This window comes from Aquarana catesbeiana, linkage group LG06 (genome assembly GCF_042186555.1).
Source record: "Aquarana catesbeiana isolate 2022-GZ linkage group LG06, ASM4218655v1, whole genome shotgun sequence".
In the NCBI taxonomy this organism is placed as follows: Eukaryota; Metazoa; Chordata; class Amphibia; order Anura; family Ranidae; genus Aquarana; species Aquarana catesbeiana.
In genome coordinates this window covers 382,636,694-382,659,080 of record NC_133329.1, presented here as the reverse complement: position 1 = coordinate 382,659,080, position 22,387 = coordinate 382,636,694, and the positions used below count along the sequence as shown (strand labels likewise).

At 42.6% G+C, this 22,387-nt stretch overlaps 1 protein-coding gene across 2 annotated transcripts in view; it reads right to left on the bottom strand.

Annotated features, from left to right (window-relative positions):
• DARS1 (aspartyl-tRNA synthetase 1) overlaps positions 1–22,387 on the bottom strand; it is a 188,816-nt gene that overhangs the window by 64,427 nt on the left and 102,002 nt on the right. For both annotated transcript variants that reach the window (XM_073634256.1, XM_073634257.1), the window contains 2 exons: positions 10,149–10,251; positions 9,383–9,463 (listed from right to left, as the gene is read on the bottom strand). In XM_073634256.1, coding sequence (XP_073490357.1) covers positions 9,383–9,463; positions 10,149–10,251 — 184 coding nt within the window. The remainder of the gene's footprint in view (positions 1–9,382; positions 9,464–10,148; positions 10,252–22,387) is intronic.

The window sequence follows — 22,387 nt, the reverse complement described above, 5'->3', positions numbered from 1 at the left end:
GGTACCCCAAATCTGGTAAGCAATATAACCAAAGTGGAATATTTTCCACGAGGAGTGTCAGACCACTCCCCACTATCTCTGTGGTTAACTACTAGACCCCCCAGCAACCTACCCAAAGCCCCGTGGAAGCTACATGCCTTTTGGTTAAAGCTCTTTGTTTCGCAGGAGGGAATAGCAACGCAGATTGAGGGTTTCTTTAAAACACACAGATATTTACATGATGCTCACTTGAAATGGGAAACTTTTAAGGCACATCTGAGAGGGATTTTCATCCAAGAAATACAACAGGTTAAACACAACTCCTCGGTCCTGCTAGAACAGGCTGGGGACTTGGTAAAGCAACTAGAAATTGCCTATATAACTGATCCCACTGACCCCACCAGGGAGGCATGGATGTCGGCCCAGGATTCCCTGGACCGGCTGAGATCCTCCACTGCAGAGCGTAAAAGGTTCTTCACGAAGCTAGCATTTTATGAAGAGGGGGAGAAGACGGGCCGCCTACTGGCAAAAATTGCACGATCACAACAGCAATCACCAGCCATTGGGGCCATTCGGGCTGCCAATGGGAAAGTAGTCAATTCCCCGGAACTCGTCATATCCGAGCTGGCATCCTTCTATGAAGACCTATATAGGCCGAGGGATGCTTACTCGGATGCAGAACTAGCAGAATATATGTCTACGATTGATCTGCCCTCGTTGACGGCAGCAGCACAGAAACAATTAGATGCCCCGATAACCTTGGAGGAGCTTCGGGTGGCGGCCTGCTCTTTTCCCACGTGTAAAGCACCGGGTGGGGATGGCCTCCCTATGGAGGTATTCACTCAGTATGGAGAACAGATACTCCCCGAACTATTAAAAGTGATCAACGCTTGCCTGGACACAGGCAGACTTCCTGATTCTATGGCAAGGGCAAATGTGATTTTACTTCTTAAACAGGGGAAGGATCCGGTTGACCCCGGCTCCTATAGACCTATTTCATTGCTCCAGAGTGATGTGAAGATCCTTGCAAAGGTCCTGGCGCTCCGGGTCAACGGGGTCATCTCCTCCATTATACACCAGGACCAGGCAGGCTTTATGCCCCAAAAGTCCACAGCCACCAATTTGAGAAGACTTTTCCTTAATATGCAAATGCAGGCAGACAATATGGGTCAGAGAGCGCTGCTATCCCTGGACGCCAACAAGGCTTTTGACAGCGTTAGCTGGACATATCTCTGGGCAGTATTAGACAAATTTGGGTTTGGGAAACGGTTCATAACATGGGTTAAGCTGCTGTATGCGTCCCCTCAGGCCAATATTCGAATGTCAGATAGAGTCTCGCATGCCTTTGCTCTGGGCAGGGGGACGAGGCAAGGTTGTCCTCTGTCCCCACTGCTCTTTGCGATCGCGATAGAGCCCTTAGCAGCCCTTATAAGAGACAGCGACCGGATTCAAGGGTTCCAGTACGGGACACTGCATGAAAAGATAATGTTGTACGCAGACGACATGTTACTTTTTCTGGGAAACCCGAGCAATTCACTGTCAGAGGCCATGTCAATAATAAAACTGTTTGGTCACTACTCAGGGCTAACCATCAACTGGTCTAAGTCAGCCCTGATGATGCTGGATGGGGACCATGGGGTTGCGCCTCCTGATCATTGCCCCATTCCTCTGGTCACTAGTTTCAAATATCTGGGCATACAAATAGCGCCCAGGATTGGAGACTACTGTTCCATAAACATATACCCCCTGCTTTCACGCTTTCGTGATAAAATAAACACATGGAATAACTTAAAAATGTCCCTGGCAGGCAGAGCCAATTTAATTAAGATGATTCTTATGCCCCAATTATTATATTTCTTGCACAATACACCAGTGGTAATCCCCCTAAAAATCTTTAGAATAGTAAATACCCTTTTTCGTAAACTGCTATGGAACAATAAACATCCCAGAATTAGACTAGAACAGTTGCAGCAGTCTAAGGACAACGGGGGGTTGGCGGTTCCCAACCCCTGGTTGTACTACATAGCGTCCCAGTTGCAGCAGTTGGTTGGCTCCATGGCTCCAGAACCACGGGGCTCAGCAGCACAGTTGATGCTGATTGCCTCTGGAGCAGAAACTATCCCTGTGGGTCTTGAGGCCCAGCTATTTGCGAAATCCAACAAAAAGGCCCCAACCCTGTCACTGGTACAGAAAATATGGAATAAAGTTAGACAAATCCAGGGGGTGCAGGGGTTCACGGATTTCAGTCCAATATGGGACAACCGTTCCTATAGTGAACTGGGAAAACTAAACCAAAAGTCTAGATGGTGCAAGTACGGGGTAAAACTACTCTCTCAAATATTCGGGAACGGTAAACTGCTCCCTTTCACAGAACTACAAGCCAATTCCAACTTACCGAATAATATGCTTTACCCATACCTTCAGCTGCGACACGCGGTGGCTGCGCAGGGGACTGCCGTTGAGTGGATATTGTCACCCACTCCGATATTCCATGTGTTACAGTCTAGTAAGGAAACCAAAGGAATCATATCCCAATGCTACCAGATGCTGCTGGTAAGACACTTACGGGCTTACCCATGCAAGGCGGCTCCTGCCTGGGAGAGGGACCTTGGCCAAATCACAGATGAGCAGTGGGAGGAGGCTCTTCAAGCTATACCCAATTGCTCCCTTAACGTAGCACAAAAGGTCTCCCAATTGTTCATAGTTTTGAGAGTACATTACACCCCTAAGAAGTTACACAAGATGGGCAGGGCGACAAGCCCTCTATGCTCCCGCTGTCAGCAGCACGACGGAGACCTCATTCACCTACTATGGCGCTGCCCGAAGCTCCACCGTTACTGGAATGGGGTGCTAGACACGCTCAACTGAGTATTTCAGACAAAGGTTCCCACTGACCCTAAGGGTTGCTTGCTGGGAGTCCTGGAGGAGGAGATCCCGGAGGAGATGGATAGGGTCGCTTTCTCCAGGGCTCTATTTCAGGCCAGGAAACTTATCCTAATGGGGTGGAAATCCACAATGCCACCCACCAGGGGCTCCTGGGTGGAACACATGGGACAGACCCTTACCAGGGAAAAGCTAATATACCAACACAGGGGATGCCCAAATAGGTTTGAACGTATTTGGTCAAAATGGCTGGACACACCGGGACTGAGTCCAAGAGAGTTGGTGATGTCTAGACTCCTGCAATCTCTTTAAACCAGATGAAGGGGAGCAAAATGGAATGCATAGCATAAAATAACATGGGTGGTGATAGCCAAAACAGGGAAAGCTGTGTTGTGGATGTTTGGAAATTTGCAACAGATTGACAAATCAGGTGGTATAATTACTGTATACACGACCGTGAACCTACTTGATATTACTGATGTAACTGTAAATGCAACATGAAGAGTGATTATTGCTGGACTATATGTGAAAGTTCAATAAAACCCTTTTTGATTTAAAAAAAAAAAAAAAAAAAAACTTGGCACATTCCGCCTGCCCACTAATGGTTTGAATCTTGCTATGGTCAGCCTTAAAGTATTCCTACAGGTAGGTAATTCCCATCCCACAAGACTAAAATTGAATTATTTGGCATCAAAACCAAGCGATATGTCTGGCGAAAATCCAATACAGCTCATCATCCAAATAACACCATTCCTACAGTAAAGCATGGAGGTGGTTATATCCTGTTATGGGGGTGTTTCTCTGCAGCAGGGACTGAAGCATTTGTCAGGATAGAAGGAAAAATGGATGGGGCAAAATACCGTCATATTCTTGATGAAAATCTGCTGCCCTTTGCCAAAAAGTTGTCAATGGGAAGAAGGTTTACCTTCCAACATGACAATGACCCAAAGCACACAGCAAAAATCACTACACAGTGGTTGGAGAAAAAGGTGAATGTCCTTGCATGGCCTAGTCAGAGCCCAGACTTAAACCCCATTGAAAATCTGTGGATTGACTTGAAGACTGCAGTCCAAAAAAACGTCACCATCAAATTTAACTGAACTTGAGCAGTTCTGCAAAGAAGAGCAGGCAAATATTGCAAAGTCTAGATGTGCAAAGTTAGTAGAGACAAATCCCAACAGTATCCCTTTTTCCAACTCAGTGATTCTGTTTTTGAATTTTCTTTCTGACATGTTGGTGTTCTATCTCACTTGGATGTTATAAGTTGCATTAGTAAATACAGCTGGATAAAATAAAAACGGTGTCTGTCTTCATTTCAGGCTGCAACAGGCAACAAAATGTGATTATTTAAAACAGGGGCAATTCTTTTTTTATACCCACATCATGGGGTTGATTTGCTAAAACTGAAGGGTACAGAATCTGGTGCAGCTCTGCACAGAAACCTGCTTGTTCAATTAAGCTTTTATAAAAAAAAAAAACAAAAAACAAAAAAAACAACCTGGAAGCCGATTGGTTTCTTTGCAGAGCTGCACCATATTTTGCACTCTCCAGTTTTAGTAAATCAACCCTCTATATGACAGATAATGTGAGATTTTGATTGCACACAGGTAAAACTTTGGTTAGACTGCATCACATTTAGGTGTTTCAAAGCAAAGGAGGTGAGTACTTACTTGTGCACACTCAATATTTCTTTTTTCACCTTCAAAGTTGTAGGCATGTTGTGTACATCACATGGTACAAAGCCCCCCCCCCCCCGCCCAAAAACAAATTTAATTCCAGGTTGTAATAGAACAAAAAGGGGATAAAAAGCAAGTAGTGGAGTGAATACTTTTGCAATGCACTGTATGCCTTAAACTTAAAAGTGAATTGTGAAATTTCCATAAAATAATCTTCCAAAACCAGCTTGCACAATCCTGCTCTTTCAAAAGATGAGCCTAGGAGGAAGGATTGCTGCACAGGATCAGGTTGGTAAGGCAATGTGTTCAAATGAAGTTTGGAGGAAATTTGCTTTGCAAAACATTCAACAGACATAGCCGAGGAGTGTACCACTATGTTGTCAATCAGCCCTCTCTGGTCAGAAGGGGGAATGGCTGATGTTACAGGAGAACAGGGGGTAATGAGGTTTTGCCTACAAGGGCACACTTTAATCAGCGTTGGCACCGCATGTGGCAGAATCACTGCCTTTCTCACTGTGCTGCCACCACTACAGCACCCACAGGAACTGTTACCCAGATCTGGGATTATGGGCAACACAACCACTGTATTGAAACCTGTCAACAAATGCTTCAAGTAGGAGCTGGGCCATTCTCTAGGTCCTAGTGCAACTAAACTCCCTATAATTCAATATTTGCAAAGTAATGTATGCCACGCTTTATAGACACAAATTGGGGAATGCATTAGCAGTCTGCCAGGACCAGTTTAAAGAAGAAGTTCACCTTTTAGAAAACAAAAAATACATGCAAATTTTTTTTGCAGGTAAAAAAATATGCATTTATAATATTTTTCTTTTGGAGCCTGTAAAGCATTGCACCAGCGATCAGCAAATCCCTGGTCCACGCAGGTCTCCTTCAGATCTGTCAGTATATCTGTGTGCCCGTACATCCCTTTCGGGCAGGCAGATACACTGACAGGAAGAAATCAATGACCTGCCACGGTACTCCACAAAGCCGTGGTAGTTAATTGAGAATTACAAGCCAACAACCGCAAAGGATGTTGCGGCTTGTAATTCATTCACACGCAGAGCCAATTGAATGAATGACGAGGCCGTGTGGGCAGAGCGCCACTGATTTTAAAAAGTGACAGCTAGTATGGGAAACTTCTCCCTGCAATGCTGCCACAGGGATTGGGGGTAGCAAGGCAGCGGCTGCAGCATTGGGAACATGTTAGGGTTCATGTACACTGCAGCTCCAAAAAAAAAAAAAAAGCTGCTTTTTACAGGTGTTTGAGCTTTCGTTTCTGCCTATAAAAGCTTGAAGAAGCTTGCTCTTTTTTTGTGCTCTCTCGTGTTTTTATTGAGCTCTTTCAAGCTTTTTTTGAGCATAAGTGTTTTTTTTCCACAAACCCTCCTAGATAGGATTTTCTTAACCACTGTATAAACAAAACGGAAAAGCTGGAACAAATGTTTTTGCGTGTTTTCAAGCTTTTTTGAGCTCTAGGCACTAGCTCCTCTCAAAAACACGAGTTTGATGGGGGGGGGGGGGTTTCTGCCTGTAGGAGCATATGCCTGAAAAAGCCATAGTGTGCATGGACACATTGGCTAACATACAAGGGAGTTTCTAGGCAGGAAAAATAAGAGCTCAAAAGACTGAAACTTCTTTGAGCTCATTTATGCTGCAGTGTGCATGAGCCCTTACATGTTCCACCCTGAAAACGGGAGGAATATGTTACATGATCCCGAAGGTGAACTTATCCTTTAAAGGATATGTAAAGGTTTGTTTAAAAAAAAAAAAACAAAAAAAAACAAACATGTCATACTTACCTCCTGTGTGCAGTTGGTTTTGCACATAGTGGCCCCCATACTCCTCTTCTGGGGTCCCTCAGCGGCACTCCTGGCTCCTCCTTTTCTCGAGTAACCCGTTGGAGAGCTGCTCCCCTTTGGGGCAGTCGTGTGGGCGCACGCTCCCGTGTCCTGCTGCTGCGTCCATTGACACAGACAGCAGGACACGGCCCCGTCCCCTGGCTGCTGCGACATTGGTTTTGATTGAAAACAGCGGGAGCCAATGGCTGCGCTGCTACCAATCTGTCCAATCAGGACCCGAGACACCGGCTGAACCTGGTGGGCTCGTCCCAGTCACTGGAAAGACCGGGTTCAGGTAAGTAAACGGGGGGTGTTCCAACAGAGGAGGTTTTTCACCTTAATGCAAAGAATGCAATAAGGTGAAAAATATTGAGGGTTTATAACCCCTTTAAGGCTTTGCATTCTTTTATTCGATCCCTGGGCCTTTGTACAATTTTATTAGTGACAGATCTGTGTAAACATAAACCAGCCTCCTAAATAGCTCTACTTGGTATAAAAATAGCCCCAGAGCAGATAAATAGGAAAGTAAAGCAGATTCAGAGGAGTCGGAGATCTCTAAATACACATAAGCTGGATGTCTTGAGTGGAACAAAACTATTCTCTTTGTGGAAACATCAACGTAAACAGGAGATGCATAAACTATGAAGCTATGCATGGTAATGACTTCCCTTCACTGTGATGACGTGGATATGCTACATAACAGTCCATCCCTGGGGGCTTATGACAGGTCACCATCATTTGACTCAGGATTAGTAACATGTGCTGGGAAGATGCTTACCAAAATAATACAATACACATGCAACAATGATTTTACTATATCCTCTTTTACCAGAAGTCTGAAGGCACTCGAGATTAAGGCTGCTTTCACACCTGAACGTATCGCTTTCAGGCGTTTATTTAGGGTGTTATGTAGGGCGTTTTTGCAGCATTTTTGTACAGGCGTTTTGAGGTCCAAAGGTCATGTAAAAAGCAGTAAAACGCCTGTACCTTCTTTGAGCTTCAGGCGTTTTGCTTCAGGTGATAGAACGCTTAGATGTGAACAGGGGCTATTTAAACAAAAGCGATTTTACTTGTTGGGCGTTTTGGAACTTTTGAGCTGAAAACTCTCAGGTGTGAATGCAGCCTACAAAGATATGAAGATATATATATATATATATATCTATATATATATATATATATATATATATATAGATATATATATATATAGAGAGAGAGAGAGAGAGAGAGAGAGAGAGAGAGAGAGAGAAGAAAAAAGAGCATGGATAGAATAAAAAAAAGAAAAAAAAAAAAAAAGGATGAAAAGTTAAGACAGTTAGGGCTCATTCACACTAGCTTTGGTACATGAATAGCAATACACAATCAGACCATTCTTCAAAAGAGCAGGCATTGTAGGGAGAGGGAGAGGAGAGAGAGAGAGAATAGGGGGCAAGTGAGAAAGAGATGGAAGGGAAGAAGGCGAAAGAGAGGGAGAGTGGAGAAGCAAGAGGGGAGCAAGAGGGAGAGAGAATGAAAGAAGGAAGAACGGGGGAGAGAGAGAATGCAGGGGCAAGGGGGAGAGAGAGTGAGGGGGAGCAAGAGGAGAGGGAGACGGCACGGGGCAAGAGAGAGAGAGAGAAAAAGAGCAAAAGTGAAAAAGGAAGGGGGAAAGATAAAGGAGAAAAGCGACAGAGAGAGGGCACGCAGGACACAGAAGGAGAGAGAGCGAGAACGCACAAGCAAGCAAAAAGGAAGGGAGAAATAGAAAGATAATTGCACAAGATAAAAAAAAAAAAAAGACAAAAGAAAGAAAGAAAAAAAGAAAGAAAGAAAGAAAAAGAAAGAAAGAAAAAGAAAGAAAGAAAGAAAAAGAAAAATAAAGAAAGAAAAAGAAAGAAAGAAAAAGAAAGAAAGAAAAAGAAAGAAAGAAAGAAAAAGAAAAAGAAAGAAAGAAAGAAAGAAAGAAAGAAAGAAAGAAAGAAAGAAAGAAAGAAAGAAAGAAAGAAAGAAAGAAAGGAAAGAAAGAAAGAAAGAAAGAAAGAAAGAAAGAAAGAAAGAAAGAAAGAAAGAAAGAAAGAAAGAAAGAAAGAAAGAAAGAAAGAAAGAAAGAAAGAGAAAGAAAGAAAGAAAGAAAGAAAGAAAGAAAGAAAGAAATATGACAGCAAGAGAGAATAGGGAAAAAAAAGGGGAACAGAGTCATACAGTGCAGTGTAAAGATAAAGACACATGGATGGACAGACAGACACAGATAATCAGCTGTGGTTGACCTATCTATAATGTCAGTATACAAGAAAAATCTTGCCTCTAGCACATGGCTTGCTGGGAACAGAGCAGTGCATCACAACAAATCTGGAGCAAAAATACCTGTCATCAGAGGAATATCCAGGCTGCCACTGCTAAACCACTTTGAGAATACACTTGTAATCTGGCTGTCATGCTGCTCCTCTGCAAGCATTATCCCAGAATAAACATCCAGTGCAGAGAAGTTTAATGTACTTGCTTTTCTCTGATCAGTGACTCGCAGTACTGCAGCCAGTGATCAGCATTGCAGTCAGACAACTAAAATTTGCAGGAGGCTCAGCAATGGCTGTCTATATATTCCTCTTATAACAGGTCTCCAAAGAGGCCAGGCATGAAGCACCACTATGGCAGCTAGGGGCTGGAACATCTGCACTGGGGAAAAAAGACAAGACTGAAATGTGATATGGAACGGTATTCCCGTTTCTGTAGAAAGTCTGGATTTAAAGACTTTAATCTCTAATAGTGTATATACTGATGGACATTTATCAAGCAAATTAGCAACAAAGGTGCAAAGCAGGCTACGACAGAGAGAGAGAAATTTGCAACCCGTTAATCTAAATTCCTAGGCAACCAACTGCGACAGATTTATTAGTGAAGATGATGCAGATTTTCACTCTAAATGTATAACCAAGTGGTCAGGGTTCATACTGTTGCAGTGCGACTTTAGGGCTGCCAAAGTAAAAAATCTGTTGCAGTGTGTCTTGAAATAAACCAGACCCCTCTCACCTCTTCCCCCTCTCCTTCAGGCCGAATGGCATCATCCAGTTGCAGGGGCAGGCGTGGTTCAGCTGCACTGATCACATAGATCTGGAAATTAGACAAATATAACTTCATCAGAAACAGAGAATTGCTGTGGCAAACAGATGTTTGCAAACACCTGGCCCTAAATGCAACCAACACACACAGTACAAGGCAATATCACACAGTAAAGATGTGTAGCTCCTTCAGTAAGCATTTTTTTGTAAAGTAAAGCTCTTGCCAACATTTATTTTTTTATTTTCAAGGTGGGGAATCCAGATGTGATTATTCCATCATAGAAAACCAATGCATTGCAGAGCCCAACCTACATCAGGGCTTATAATGATGTATGAGGAGGGGGGAAAAGAGAACTATTCCAAGATGAAGTATTCACTAAAGCTTGCCAAAGATGGGTCAGTTTTTTTTTTGTTCAACCAACAGAAAAAACCTGGTGATTCCCCCATTCACAGTGGATGATTGGGGGGGGGGGGGGGTCTTCGTTCTCGCTGAGCTATTGTGTTGTAACAGAGGGGAGACTTCCCCACTGTCAGAATACACTGATTGGGACTGCCGGCTAGAGTCAGCAGTGCTGATCAAGCGGAATTCATGTGACACTTTTGTACAACCAGAGTGCCCATACATTTGATCGAAATTCATCTGGCCCCTGCTAAACCGGTTGAATCTTGACCCACTTATGGCCGGCTTAATGGGAAGACATCAGCAGCTAGTAGTCACACAAGAGAGCCGCACTTACTCTCTCAACATGGAGCTCCACGTCTTGCTGAGTGCAGCTCTCAATCTTCTGGTCAACTTTCCGCACAACTCCCTCCACATCCACAATACTTTCCTTAGTGATGCTGTAATACAAGGACATGACAATCAATATCCCGAAAAGATAAAAATATAAAGAACTGAAAAAAAACAAAACACAAACCCATCCATTTGTAGCATTCATGTGCGGTTCGATTTGAGCCTACTGATTTTGTATGGCTCTAATCGCATCATTCCATCGGCATGAAAATAGTGCGTTCATACCCATGCAATCTGATTTTAGCAAGCGCACTGTGTTTTGCAACCTGCGACCTGCTTTTGGGGTGTCAATAACTTTTGACACCTGCAACAGATTGCAAAGACACAGTGCTATTGCTATGTGGTGTGATGCATCCGTGTGAACCGAGCCTTCAAGAGATTATAAACAGACACTTTGTAAAACAACCCGATTAGTTTACAACCGAGATGAAAGGCAAAACATTTTTGTATAGATACAAAAAAAACAAAAAAAACATTGCAAATACTTTTTTTCCCTTTTTTTTTTTTATAACTGATCACATTCCCTCTGTTCTCAGCAACTAGGCAATGGGGGGGAGGGTCCAGAGACAGTGATAGCTAGCGCGGAAGATATTCCAGAGGGTAGTATTGGGGGCATTAGTGGTAGGTTAACCAAAGCACAAAAACACAAGGTGAGTATAGTAGCAAGTCCTAGTTGCAATCTTGAAACACCCAATACGAGGACAATATGCGACCGGTCTAAACTATGTGGCATGTTCACCAATGCCAGGAGCCTGGCGGACAAGATGGGTGAACTAGAGATACTGTTGTACAAGGAGGATTTGGATTTTGTGGGAATTTCAGAGACCTGGTTCAACAGCTCTCATGATTGGCTGGCAAACATTCAAGGGTATACCCTATACCGCAAGGATAGAGAGGGTAAAAAAGGGGGAGAGGTATGCCTATATATCAAGAATAATGTACAAGTGAATGTGAGAGATGACATCACTGAGGGGGGCTAGGGAGGAGGTGGAATCCTTATGGGTAGAGCTCCAAAGGGATGAAGCTAAGGGGAAAATAATACTGGGAGTATGCTATAGGCCCCCTAACCTGAGGGAGGAAGTGGAGACGGATCTCCTATCACAAATTGGATTAGCAGCAAGGATGGGAAGTGTTATCATAATGGGGGATTTTAGTTATCCAGACATAGACTGGGCGGAGGGAACTGCGCATTCATTTAAGGCTCGCCAGTTCCTTAGTGTCTTGCAGGACAATTTTATGGGTCAGATGGTAGACGCACCAACTAGAAATAAAACATTACTGGATCTACTGATTACCAACAATACAGACCTGATAACAGATGTGGAAATACGGGGCAATTTAGGTAACAGCGATCACAGGTCATTTAGTTTCAGTATAAATCACACAAATAGGAAACATGAAGGGAACACAAAGACACTGAATTTCAAAAGAGCCAACTTCCCTAAACTACAAACCTTGCTAAAAGGCATAAATTGGGATAAAATATTAGGAACAAAGAATACGGAGGAGAGATGGGTTTGCTTTAAGAGCATATTAAATAAGGGCATTAGCCAATGTATCCCATTGGGTAATAAATTTAAAAGAGCGAACATCCTGGATGGCTTAACTCCAATGTAAAAATGCATATAAAAGCAAAGGAGAAGGCCTTCAAAAAATACAAGGTTGAGGGATCATCCTCAGCATTCAGAATTTATAAAGAATGCAATAAGAAATGTAAGGGTGCAATTAGGATGGCTAAGATAGAACATGAAAGACACATAGCGGAGGAGAGCAAAAAAAATCCCAAGAAATTCTTTAAGTATGTAAACAGTAAAAAAGGGAGGACAGACCATATTGGCCCCATAAAGAATGAGGAAGGACATCTGGTTACAAAGGATGGGGAGATGGCAAAGGTATTGAATTTATTCTTCTCCTCAGTCTTCACGAGTGAATCGGGGGGCTTCAGTAACCAAAACTGCAGTGTTTATCCTCATGACACAACACAGGAAGCACCTCCATGGTTAACAGAGGACGGAATTAAAATTAGACTTGAGAAACTTAACATTAATAAATCACCGGGACCAGATGGCTTGCATCCGAGGGTACTTAGGGAACTCAGTCAGGTGATTGCCAGACCGTTGTTCCTAATTTTTACAGACAGTCTATTGACTGGAATGGTACCAGCTGATTGGAGAAAAGCCAATGTAGCACCAATATTTAAAAAGGGCCCAAAAAACATCCCTGGGAATTACAGACCAGTTAGCCTAACATCAATAGTATGTAAACTCTTGGAGGGGATGATAAGGGACTATATACAAGATTTTAGTAATAAGAATGATAACATTAGCAGTAATCAGCATGGATTCATGAAGAATCGTTCTTGCCAAACCAATCTATTAACCTTCTATGAGGAGGTGAGTTGCCATCTAGATAAAGGAAGGCCCGTAGACGTGGTGTATCTGGATTTTGCGAAAGCATTTGACACAGTTCCCCATAAACGTTTACTGTACAAAATAAGGTGCGTTGGCATGGACCATAGGGTGAGTACATGGATTGAAAACTGGCTACAAGGGCGTGTTCAGAGGGTGGTGATAAATGGGGAGTACTCAGAATGGTCAGGGGTGGGTAGTGGGGTCCCCCAGGGTTCTGGGCTGGGACCAATCCTATTTAATTTGTTCATAAACGACCTGGAGGATGGGATAAACAATTCAATCTCTGTATTTGCAGACGATACTAAGCTAAGCAGGGCAATAACTTCTACGCAGGATGTGGAAATCGAAATCTTGCAAAAAGACCTGAACAAATTAATGGGGTGGGCGACTACATGGCAAATGAGGTTCAATGTAGAAAAATGTAAAATAATGCATTTGGGTGGCAAAAATATGAATGCAATCTATACAATGGGGGGAGAACCTCTGGGGGAATCTAGGATGGAAAAGGACCTGGGGATCCTAGTAGATGATAGGCTCAGCAATGGCATGCAATGCCAAGCTGCTGCTAATAAAGCAAACAGAATATTGGCATGCATTAAAAGGGGGATCAACTGCAGAGATAAAATGATAATTCTCCCGCTCTACAAGACTCTGGTCCGGCCGCACCTGGAATATGCTGTCCAGTTCTGGGCACCAGTCGTCAGGAGGGACGTACTGGAAATGGAGCGAGTACAAAGAAGGGCAACAAAGCTAATAAAGGGTCTGGAGGATCTTAGTTATGAGGAAATGTTGCGAGCACTGAACTTATTCTCTCTGGAGAAGAGACGCTTGAGAGGGGATAAGATTTCAATTTACAAATACTGTACTGGTGACCCCACAATAGGGATAAAACTTTTTTGCAGAAGAGAGTTTAATAAGACTCGTGGCCACTCATTACAATTAGAAGAAAAGAGGTTTAACCTTAAACTACGTAGAGGGTTCTTTACTGTAAGAGCGGCAAGGATGTGGAATTCCCTTCCACAGGCGGTGGTCTCAGCGGGGAGCATTGATAACTTCAAGAAACTATTAGATAATCACCTGAATGACCGCAATATACAGGGATATGTAATGTAATACTGACACATAATCACACACATAGGTTGGACTTGATGGACTTGTGTCTTTTTTCAACCTCACCTACTATGTAACTATGTATGTAACATAAGAACTGGGGGGAGGAGAAGCAGCAGCACACTGAGCTTCCCAGTGAATGGTTGTGCGGGGGGGGGGGGGGGGGGTGTCAGGACAAGTCTGATCATTGGAGAAGAGCAGGCTGAGTTTTCCAGGATAGCTAGAGAACTGACCACGGTGCTCTCCTGCTTTCCTGCTTAGTGTGGTCAGTTTTTATTAGGAAAGCAGTGGGACTGGCAGGAACACCAGGGATTTCACATAAAGGAAGGAATACAAAGAGAACAGGAGACTTTCTTATACAAGTACATGGTACAGTAGCCACATATCAGGAATATGAAATGCTGGGCTAACAAACATTTTAAAGCAGAACTCCAGCCTTCCCTTCTGTTTTGCACATTTGTACAGCTGTCCTGAAACCACCTACTCTGTGTTCACTGCACACTGTGAGCTTTTACCAGTGTGCATTATATGATGCAGCAAGTCAAAGTCCCCCTCATTTCCTAGCTGGAGGATGTCCAGTATCATACAAGCTCTTCTCACTCCAGCCTAACTGTCTCTAGCCCACCAAATCTTGGCTGATCCCCGGCCGACATTCAAACCGTCTATAGGCATGCCTGACCTCCGATTTGCTCACTGCACATCCTTCAGGTCTGAGTGCTTCCAGGGCAGATGGACAAGCAAATGATGAGCGCCGGCAACACATGATGCCCAACCACCACCCAGTTATGGTAGTCTAACTTGTGACAGGTTCACTTTAAGGGCTCATTTAACACTTGCTTCGGCTTCAACAAGGCTTCGAACGGTTTTTGCTAAAGCTCCTGTCACTAAATAAAATGGTTAGCTTAATGTCCTGTTTAAACCTGCTTTTGCTTTGCTTTGGCTTCGCTTCAAAAATGATACCCCATGTAGCTTCAGTGGTGCTTCAAAGCATCTTCAAAGCCTCCATAGAAGTCTATGGCAAAGCTCGCTTAAAGCCTCATCGAAGCTCCCTGAAGCCCAACCGAAGCACCAACCGAAGCCCCAACCGAAGCCCCAACCGAAGCCCCAACCGAAGCCCCAACCGAAGCCCCAACCGAAGCCCCAACCGAAGCCCCAACCGAAGCCCCAACCGAAGCAAGGTGTAGACAGGACTGTAAGCTAACCATTTTATTCAGTGACAGGAGCTTTGACTGGCGTTCAGAGAGCATGTCTGAAGTCTTGTTTTGAAGCAAGTGTAAACTAGCCCTAAGGGTAAACCGTGCCATAAAAAGCATCTTCCCATCCGGTAGCATTTGTACCTTTAGCCATCAAGGGTTCAAAGTAGAAAACGGAGCCTATTTAGAAACACAAATATTCTAAAAACAGTAACTCCAGACCTCCAGTACAATTCGACGCAGCTATATATATGAAAGCTTCCATGAAGTGTCTTTCATGCAGCAATCATTCTATTAATTAGGGAAACTTTTACTTTCTGGTTGTTGATCATGCTCCAATTGCGTGCAATTATTAGAGACGAACAGTTAACTAGTCTGAACCAGGATATGACCTCTTGTCTACTGGCAGATCGTTATCTGCGCTGGTTTTTTCCTTGTTTTGTTTGCCTTGGCTAATGAGCCTATTTTGGTGCCATCTTTCCTGGATATGTTTAGTCTGCCTTTGATGCTACAGGGAGGAGATGTGGTGAGAATATAGAATTTCTGACCTATATCATGGGGCATCCAATATACTATAAATAAGTACACACAATATTTTTGCATAGCTTAAAAAGGATCCAGAATAGTACAGATAAAACAATGATAACACATCAGTTACTATTACTTTCTTTTGTTTTGTGTACCATCAGCTTCATTATCTAACCACAGAATTGCTTTACACGCTTTCCTCATACTCGTATCTTTGTCAAGCAGCTTCTAAAATTGAGAAATATAAAATGCGAGTCGTATGTACACTTTATTGCTAAACATGCAATAAATAAATGTAGCTCTTTATTTATTAACCACTTGAACTCGGGAAGTTTGCCCCCCCTTCATGACCAGGCCGTTTTTTGCGATGTGGCACTGCGTTACCTTAACTGACAATTGCGCGGTCACGCGACGCTGTACCCAAATGAAATTTCTATAATTTTTTCCCCACAAATAGAACTTTCTTTTGGTGGGATTTGAGCATTTCTGCGTTTTTTTTTATTTCTTGCGCCATAAACAAAAAAAAAAAAGCGCAACAATTTATATGTATAAAAAAAAAATATTTTACTTTCTACTATATAACATTTTGTAAAAAAAAAAAAAAAAAAAAAAAACTAAAACTACTTCATGAATTTAGGCCAATATGTAGTCTCCCTAAATGCTACATATTTTTGGTAAAAAAAATCCCAATAACGTATATTGATTGGTTTGCCCGAAAGCTATAGCGTCTACAAACTATAGTATATATACTGGAATTTTTATGTATTTTTTTTATACTTGTAATGGCGGCAATCAATCACCGAATTATAGCGAGACTGTGATATTGCGACCGACAAATAGACACTAACTGACACTTTGCTGGAACCAGTGACACTAATACAGTGATCAGTGCTAAAAATATGCACTGTCACTGGCTGGGAAGGGGTTAAACATCTAGGGCAATCAAAGGGTTAACTGTGTGCCAAACCTGTGTTTTTGTGTAAACTGTTTGGTGCTTTTACTAAAAGGGATGTGATGGATTTTATTCTCTGCTTTGCATTGACACAAAATCCATCACTCCCCCCCCCCCCCGTCAGAACGGAGCTCTCTGCCTTGTTTACATAGGCAAAGCTCCGTTCTGTGTCTTTGTCCAACGATCGGCAGGTGCTGGCGGACATCCATTGCTCGACACCCGCAGATAGGCCTCTCCTGGTGAGTAATCACTGCAGATCGGTGTGTGCCCCCTGTAGGCAGAAGTGCAGAATCACATACGTATATGTGATTCTGCACAGAATGGCCGCCCTGTAGCAGTAGATTTTCTATGGGGCGGTCGGGAAGTGCTTAATATGTCATTAAATTTATTTTTCTAAATGTCAGTAGCAGAATGTGACTCGGTATCAGCTTATATACAGCAGCAATCAGGCTAGGAGAGGGGGATGCAGCACAAGGAACTAATCAGTTCATGTGCTGGCTAGGGGCATGCTTATAGGAGAAGAGAACAGAGTGACTCATCAGTCTGCTGCTTTTTTCTTTTCATTGGTCAGTTACAATGTGGGGGAGGGACAAAACCTCTAATGCCCTGTACACACGGTCGAACTTTCCGACGGAAAATGTGCGATCGGAGCTTGTTGTCGGAAATTACGACCATGTGTGGGCTCCATCAGACTTTTTCCATCGAAATTTCCGAAACACAAAGTTTGAGAGCTGGCTCTAAAATTTTCCGACAACAAAATCCATTCGCGTAAATTCTGATCGTGTGTACACAATTCCGACGCACAAAGTGCTACGCATGCTCAGAATCAAGCAGAAGAGCAGCACTGGCTATTGAACTTTATTTTTCTCGGCTCGTCGTACGTGTTGTACATCACAGCGTTCTTGATGTTCGGAATTTCCGACCAACTTTGTGGGACCGTGTGTTTGCAAGACAAGTTTGAGCCAAAATCCGTCGGAAATAAATCCAGGATTTTGTTGTCGGAATGTGCGATCGTGTGTACGGGGCATAAGAGTTTAGAGCTGCAACTAACGATTATTTTCTTTATCGATTAGTTGGCCGATTATTGTTTTGATTAATCAGTTAATAACCTTAAAGAAAAAAAGTGTGGCGTATAAGTTAGTTAATATGTAAAGTTTTAAAAAAAGGTAATTTATTCTTAAATATCTCTATGCAGTGCTAAATATAAATAACCAACTATATGGTTAGGGAGCAAAATATCTAATCCACTCTGAGAATAACAGACAGAAGAGATATACTGTATATACTATTAGAGGACATATACTGTATATACTATTAGAGGAGATATACTGTATATACTATTAGAGGAGATATACTGTATATACTATTAGAGGAGATATACTGTATATACTATTAGAGGAGATATACTGTATATACTATTAGAGGAGATATACTGTATATACTATTAGAGGAGATATACTGTATATACTATTAGAAGAGATATACTGTATATACTATTAGAGGAGATATACTGTATATACTATTAGAGGAGATATACTGTATATACTATTAGAGGAGATATACTGTATATACTATTAGAGGAGATATACTGTATATACTATTGGAGGAGATATACTGTATATACTATTGGAGGAGATATACTGTATAAACTGTTAGAGGAGAGATATACTGTACATACTATTAAAGGGTGAATCTGATAACTATTTTCAGACTTAGAGATCAAATGTCTTCCTTCAAAAAAAGATTTCATTTTAAGAACGTTCGTTCAATTTTCTAATCGTTAGTGGGGTCAAGTCGACGTTCATTTTGAACCACAGTGACGGGAAAATTTGGAAATAGAAAACTTCTTGGTCAAAGGAATTTTCAAACAGTGTATGTGGTTTTCGTTCAGAAATTACATTCATTTTAAAAACAGAATGTTGAAAACAAGTGAAAATTTCAAACGACATTCTTTCATTCAGCGAATGTACAAAGATTTTTCGTCTGAATATTCTGGTCTGAAAATTGATCGGTGTGGCCAGAATAAGGCTCGGTACACACCTATGCAGTTTGCTTTTGATCTGCTTCTGCAGTGCTTTTTGCTGTGCGTTTTGATTTTTGAGCATGTGATTTTGCGGCGATTTGCGTTTTTGCATTTTTTTTTTGGCCAATTTATTGTTGGACAGATTAAAAAACACAAATTGCTGCAAAAACGCATTAAATGCTCCGTTGAAGTATATTGAACCAAAAAAGCACCGTTTTTGCGTTAAAAAAAAAAAAAAGTCCCTGACCCTTTCCAAATACGCAGCGGCTGAAAAAAGCATAGATGTGAACGTGTCCTATGGGAAACTATATTAATGAACTGCAGTGCGCTTCTGCAAAAAAGCCCAAAAAAATATATAGATGTGAACTAGGTCTAAGACGTTTAGTTACATAATGGGGTTAAAAAAACTAAAATGAGCCCTTTATAGTACAAAAAAAAAAAAAAAAAAAAAAAAAGCAGATAATCATTACTGTAAGGGTTAATTTTTTTTACTGTAGAACTGTGAAAGTAACATCTACAGTAGCGATTTGCTCTTTTTGTACTATAAAGGGCTTGTTTTAGTTTTTTTTAACCCCATAATGTTACTAGCCGATTAATCGATTATGAAAATAGTAAATCGATTAATTTTATAATCGATTAGTTGTTTCAGCCCTATAAGAGTTACTTATCTGCACTAACGAAAATATAAGGTTTCCTTCCCTGACAGGCAGGAATATGCTGTGGCCGAGCTGTGAAAATCTTATTATTAGATACATATAAACACGAATCTTTGGTCAGGTAAAATAGTTCCCTAAAGCCCCGTAAACGCGATTTGTAATTCGGAAGTAAAAATTCACCCAAACGTTCTGCTGATTTTCGGATCGTTAGTACGGTGCTTTTGACAGCCGATTCCGATTTTTCGTACGACAAAAGCTGGATGGTGTGCAGACAATAACATTTTTAATCGTACGTGAACACAACGTTCGATTATCGTATAATTAGTATGTTTTTTGTTCGAAAAAAAAAAAATCCTAAGAGCAAGACTACGCATGCTCAGAAACAAAAGAATACAAACAAAAAATTCAACACATTACATCACTTCCAAAGTTGAATCCTGTCATTTGAGAATTTTCGAATGGTGAGTAGTAAACCTCTTCAATTTCGACATGAGACTAGCATGCAACAAAAAACGGATGAACGGTTGTCTGAGAATTTGATCGTGTGTACGAGGCTTTATATGCACTTTATCATTGGTTTATGCGATTTGACTGGTTTCTAGCTTCCAGTATGGCAGCGCTACATCTTGTCTACTGCCTTTAGCACAATGATAGGTCTACTTTAAAGTGGAACTTAACGGTCCACTGCAAATTTTCTTATACATTACACATGTTAAAAGGTACCTATAGGTATAGGATGATGAAGTTAAATAATCTGGACTAATGGCCCCATGAGACAAATGCCCACCACCAAACCACAAACAGGTGTAGCAGAATATCAGAATAGCTTTAAGACAGAAAACAGATTTCTCTTGTCCCAATAAGTTCATTCCAGAAACAACTGTCTGCGCCACTCTCCTCTCTATTTGGAACAAACACAAATGGCGGTGCAAATTATGCACTTGATCAAGTCACCTAGGGGCCTCCCCCTTGGGGTATAATCCGATTTGCCTCCTATTCAAGCCTGCTAGACCTCCCTAAGGAAAAGGAGCCCTATTGGTCTTCAGAAACCCTTGGCTCTTATTAAACTGGCCATTGAGAGCATGAATTTCAGCCGATTCCCGATGAGCCCACCAAATTTTACTTACTGGGTGGCCCTGCCGGCTCCGCTCTGTTTGACAAAAGTCATTCGGTGGAGTTTCGTAAAAGCAGCCTGCTAGAAAATTTTCAGCCAAACAGCAGCTGCTTCCAATCAGATGCAGCCGCTGTTTAAGTATTCTGACAGCTGCCATTGGTAGCTATCAGGATACAATAGCCCAGCAAGGGAATTTGTCCATGCGGGATTTTCTAACATGGATGGAGGAATCCATTATATTTCTAACGAAAGGCTGCCTGCAGATTGAACAAAAGAAATCTAACAGTGTATGGCCAGTTTTATAGATAGTGGTCACTATCACTAACCTCTGAGACAGCTACTATTACTTTTTCTTTGTGTACCCTAAACTTCTCAACCAAGGTTCTGTGAAACATTAGGGTTCCTACAGAGCAGGGGTGTCGAACTCAATTTCTTTGCGGGCCACATCAGCAGGTACGGTTGCCCTCAAAGGGCTGGTTGTATCTGGGGTGCTCTACGTATTGAGTGCAAAGTTCAGGAATACACTATGTACAGATTGCAGTGGTCAAGGGTGTATTATGTACACATTGCAGGGTTCAATGGTGTAATATGTACAGGTTGCAGGGTTCAGGGGTGTGACATGTACAGGTTGCAGGGTTCAGGGGTGTGACATGTACAGGTTGCAGGGTTCAGGGGTGTGACATGTACAGGTTGTAGGGTTCAGGGGTGTGACATGTACAGGTTGCAGGGTTCAGGGGTGTGACATGTACAGGTTGCAGGGTTCAGGGGTGTGACATGTACAGGTTGTGGGGTTCAGGGGGTGTAATATGTACACAGAATTCAGGGTTCAGGGGTGTAATAGGTACATGTTGCAGGGTTCAGGGGTGTAATATGCACACAGAATTCAGGGTTCAGGGGGTGTAATATGCACACAGAATTCAGGGTTCAGGGGTGTAATATGTACAGATTGCAGGGTTCAGGGGTGTAATATGTACAAGGCTCAGGGGTGTAATATGTACAAGGCTCAGGGGTGTAATATGTACAAGGTTCAGGGGTGTAATATGTACAAGGTTCAGGGGTGTAATATGTACAAGGTTCAGGGGTGTAATATGTACAAGGTTCAGGGGTGTAATATGTACAAGGTTCAGGGGTGTAATATGTACAAGGTTCAGGGGTGTAATATGTACAAGGTTCAGGGGTGTAATATGTACAAGGTTCAGGGGTGTAATATGTACAAGGTTCAGGGGTGTAATATGTACAAGGTTCAGGGGTGTAATATGTACAAGGTTCAGGGGTGTAATAGGTACAGAATGCAGGGGTGTAATAGGTACAGAATGCAGGGTTCAGGGGTGTAATATGTACCGAATGCAGGGTTCAGGGGTGTAATATGTACAGAATTCAGGGGAGCAGAAGTGGAGGATGAGAGCAGGAGTGGAGGATGAGAGCTGGAGGTGGTGGATTGGAATTCCGGCAAGTTTTGGCTGCAAAACCAAGTGCAAAGGCCCACATGACATGATTTGGCCCGCAAGCCTTGTGTTTGACATATGTGCTCTAGAGGCTTGTTAGGGGTTCCATGTCCTGTAGCTGAGTGACCTCCCATTTGATAGTGACTGCATAGTTCTAATGCCCCTTAGCAGACCCAGCCGCGCGACACCAATGATATTGCACATAGCACACCAATGCGCAGGCGTGCGCTGTGCTGTGTACAGAGTGCAAGGCATGCAAATACACCCCCCCTTCCCCCCCCCAAAGCTTCTTTGCAAATTTCTCTGCTTCCTCACCCACCTTTAGTACCTCCCTGCATAGGCGGTGAACCTTGCAGAGAGATCATTCTCTCTCTGTAGATCTGTGCCCGCCATGAGTGCGTGCAGGGATCTGTTAGGTCTGAGAGCTGCGGAGCAAAGCTGCCCCTTGTAAACACAGAAGGCTTCTGTGTTTACAAGTGGCTACGGGGAGCAGGAATGGAGGATGAGAGCCAGAGGTGGTGGAATGGAGTTCCGGCACGTTTTGGCTGCAAAACAGAGTGGAAGGGCCACATGACAAGGATTGCATAGTTGTAGGGGCCAATGCCCCTTAGCAGACCCAGTTGCGTGACACCAATGATATTTTTAGCAGATTGAAAGGAGTGGTAATCTGGTCACCACTGTAAAGACAGATGATTGCCCCTGAATACCATTATATGGGGGCAATTTTCCCACTGGGTTATGATTAACCCAG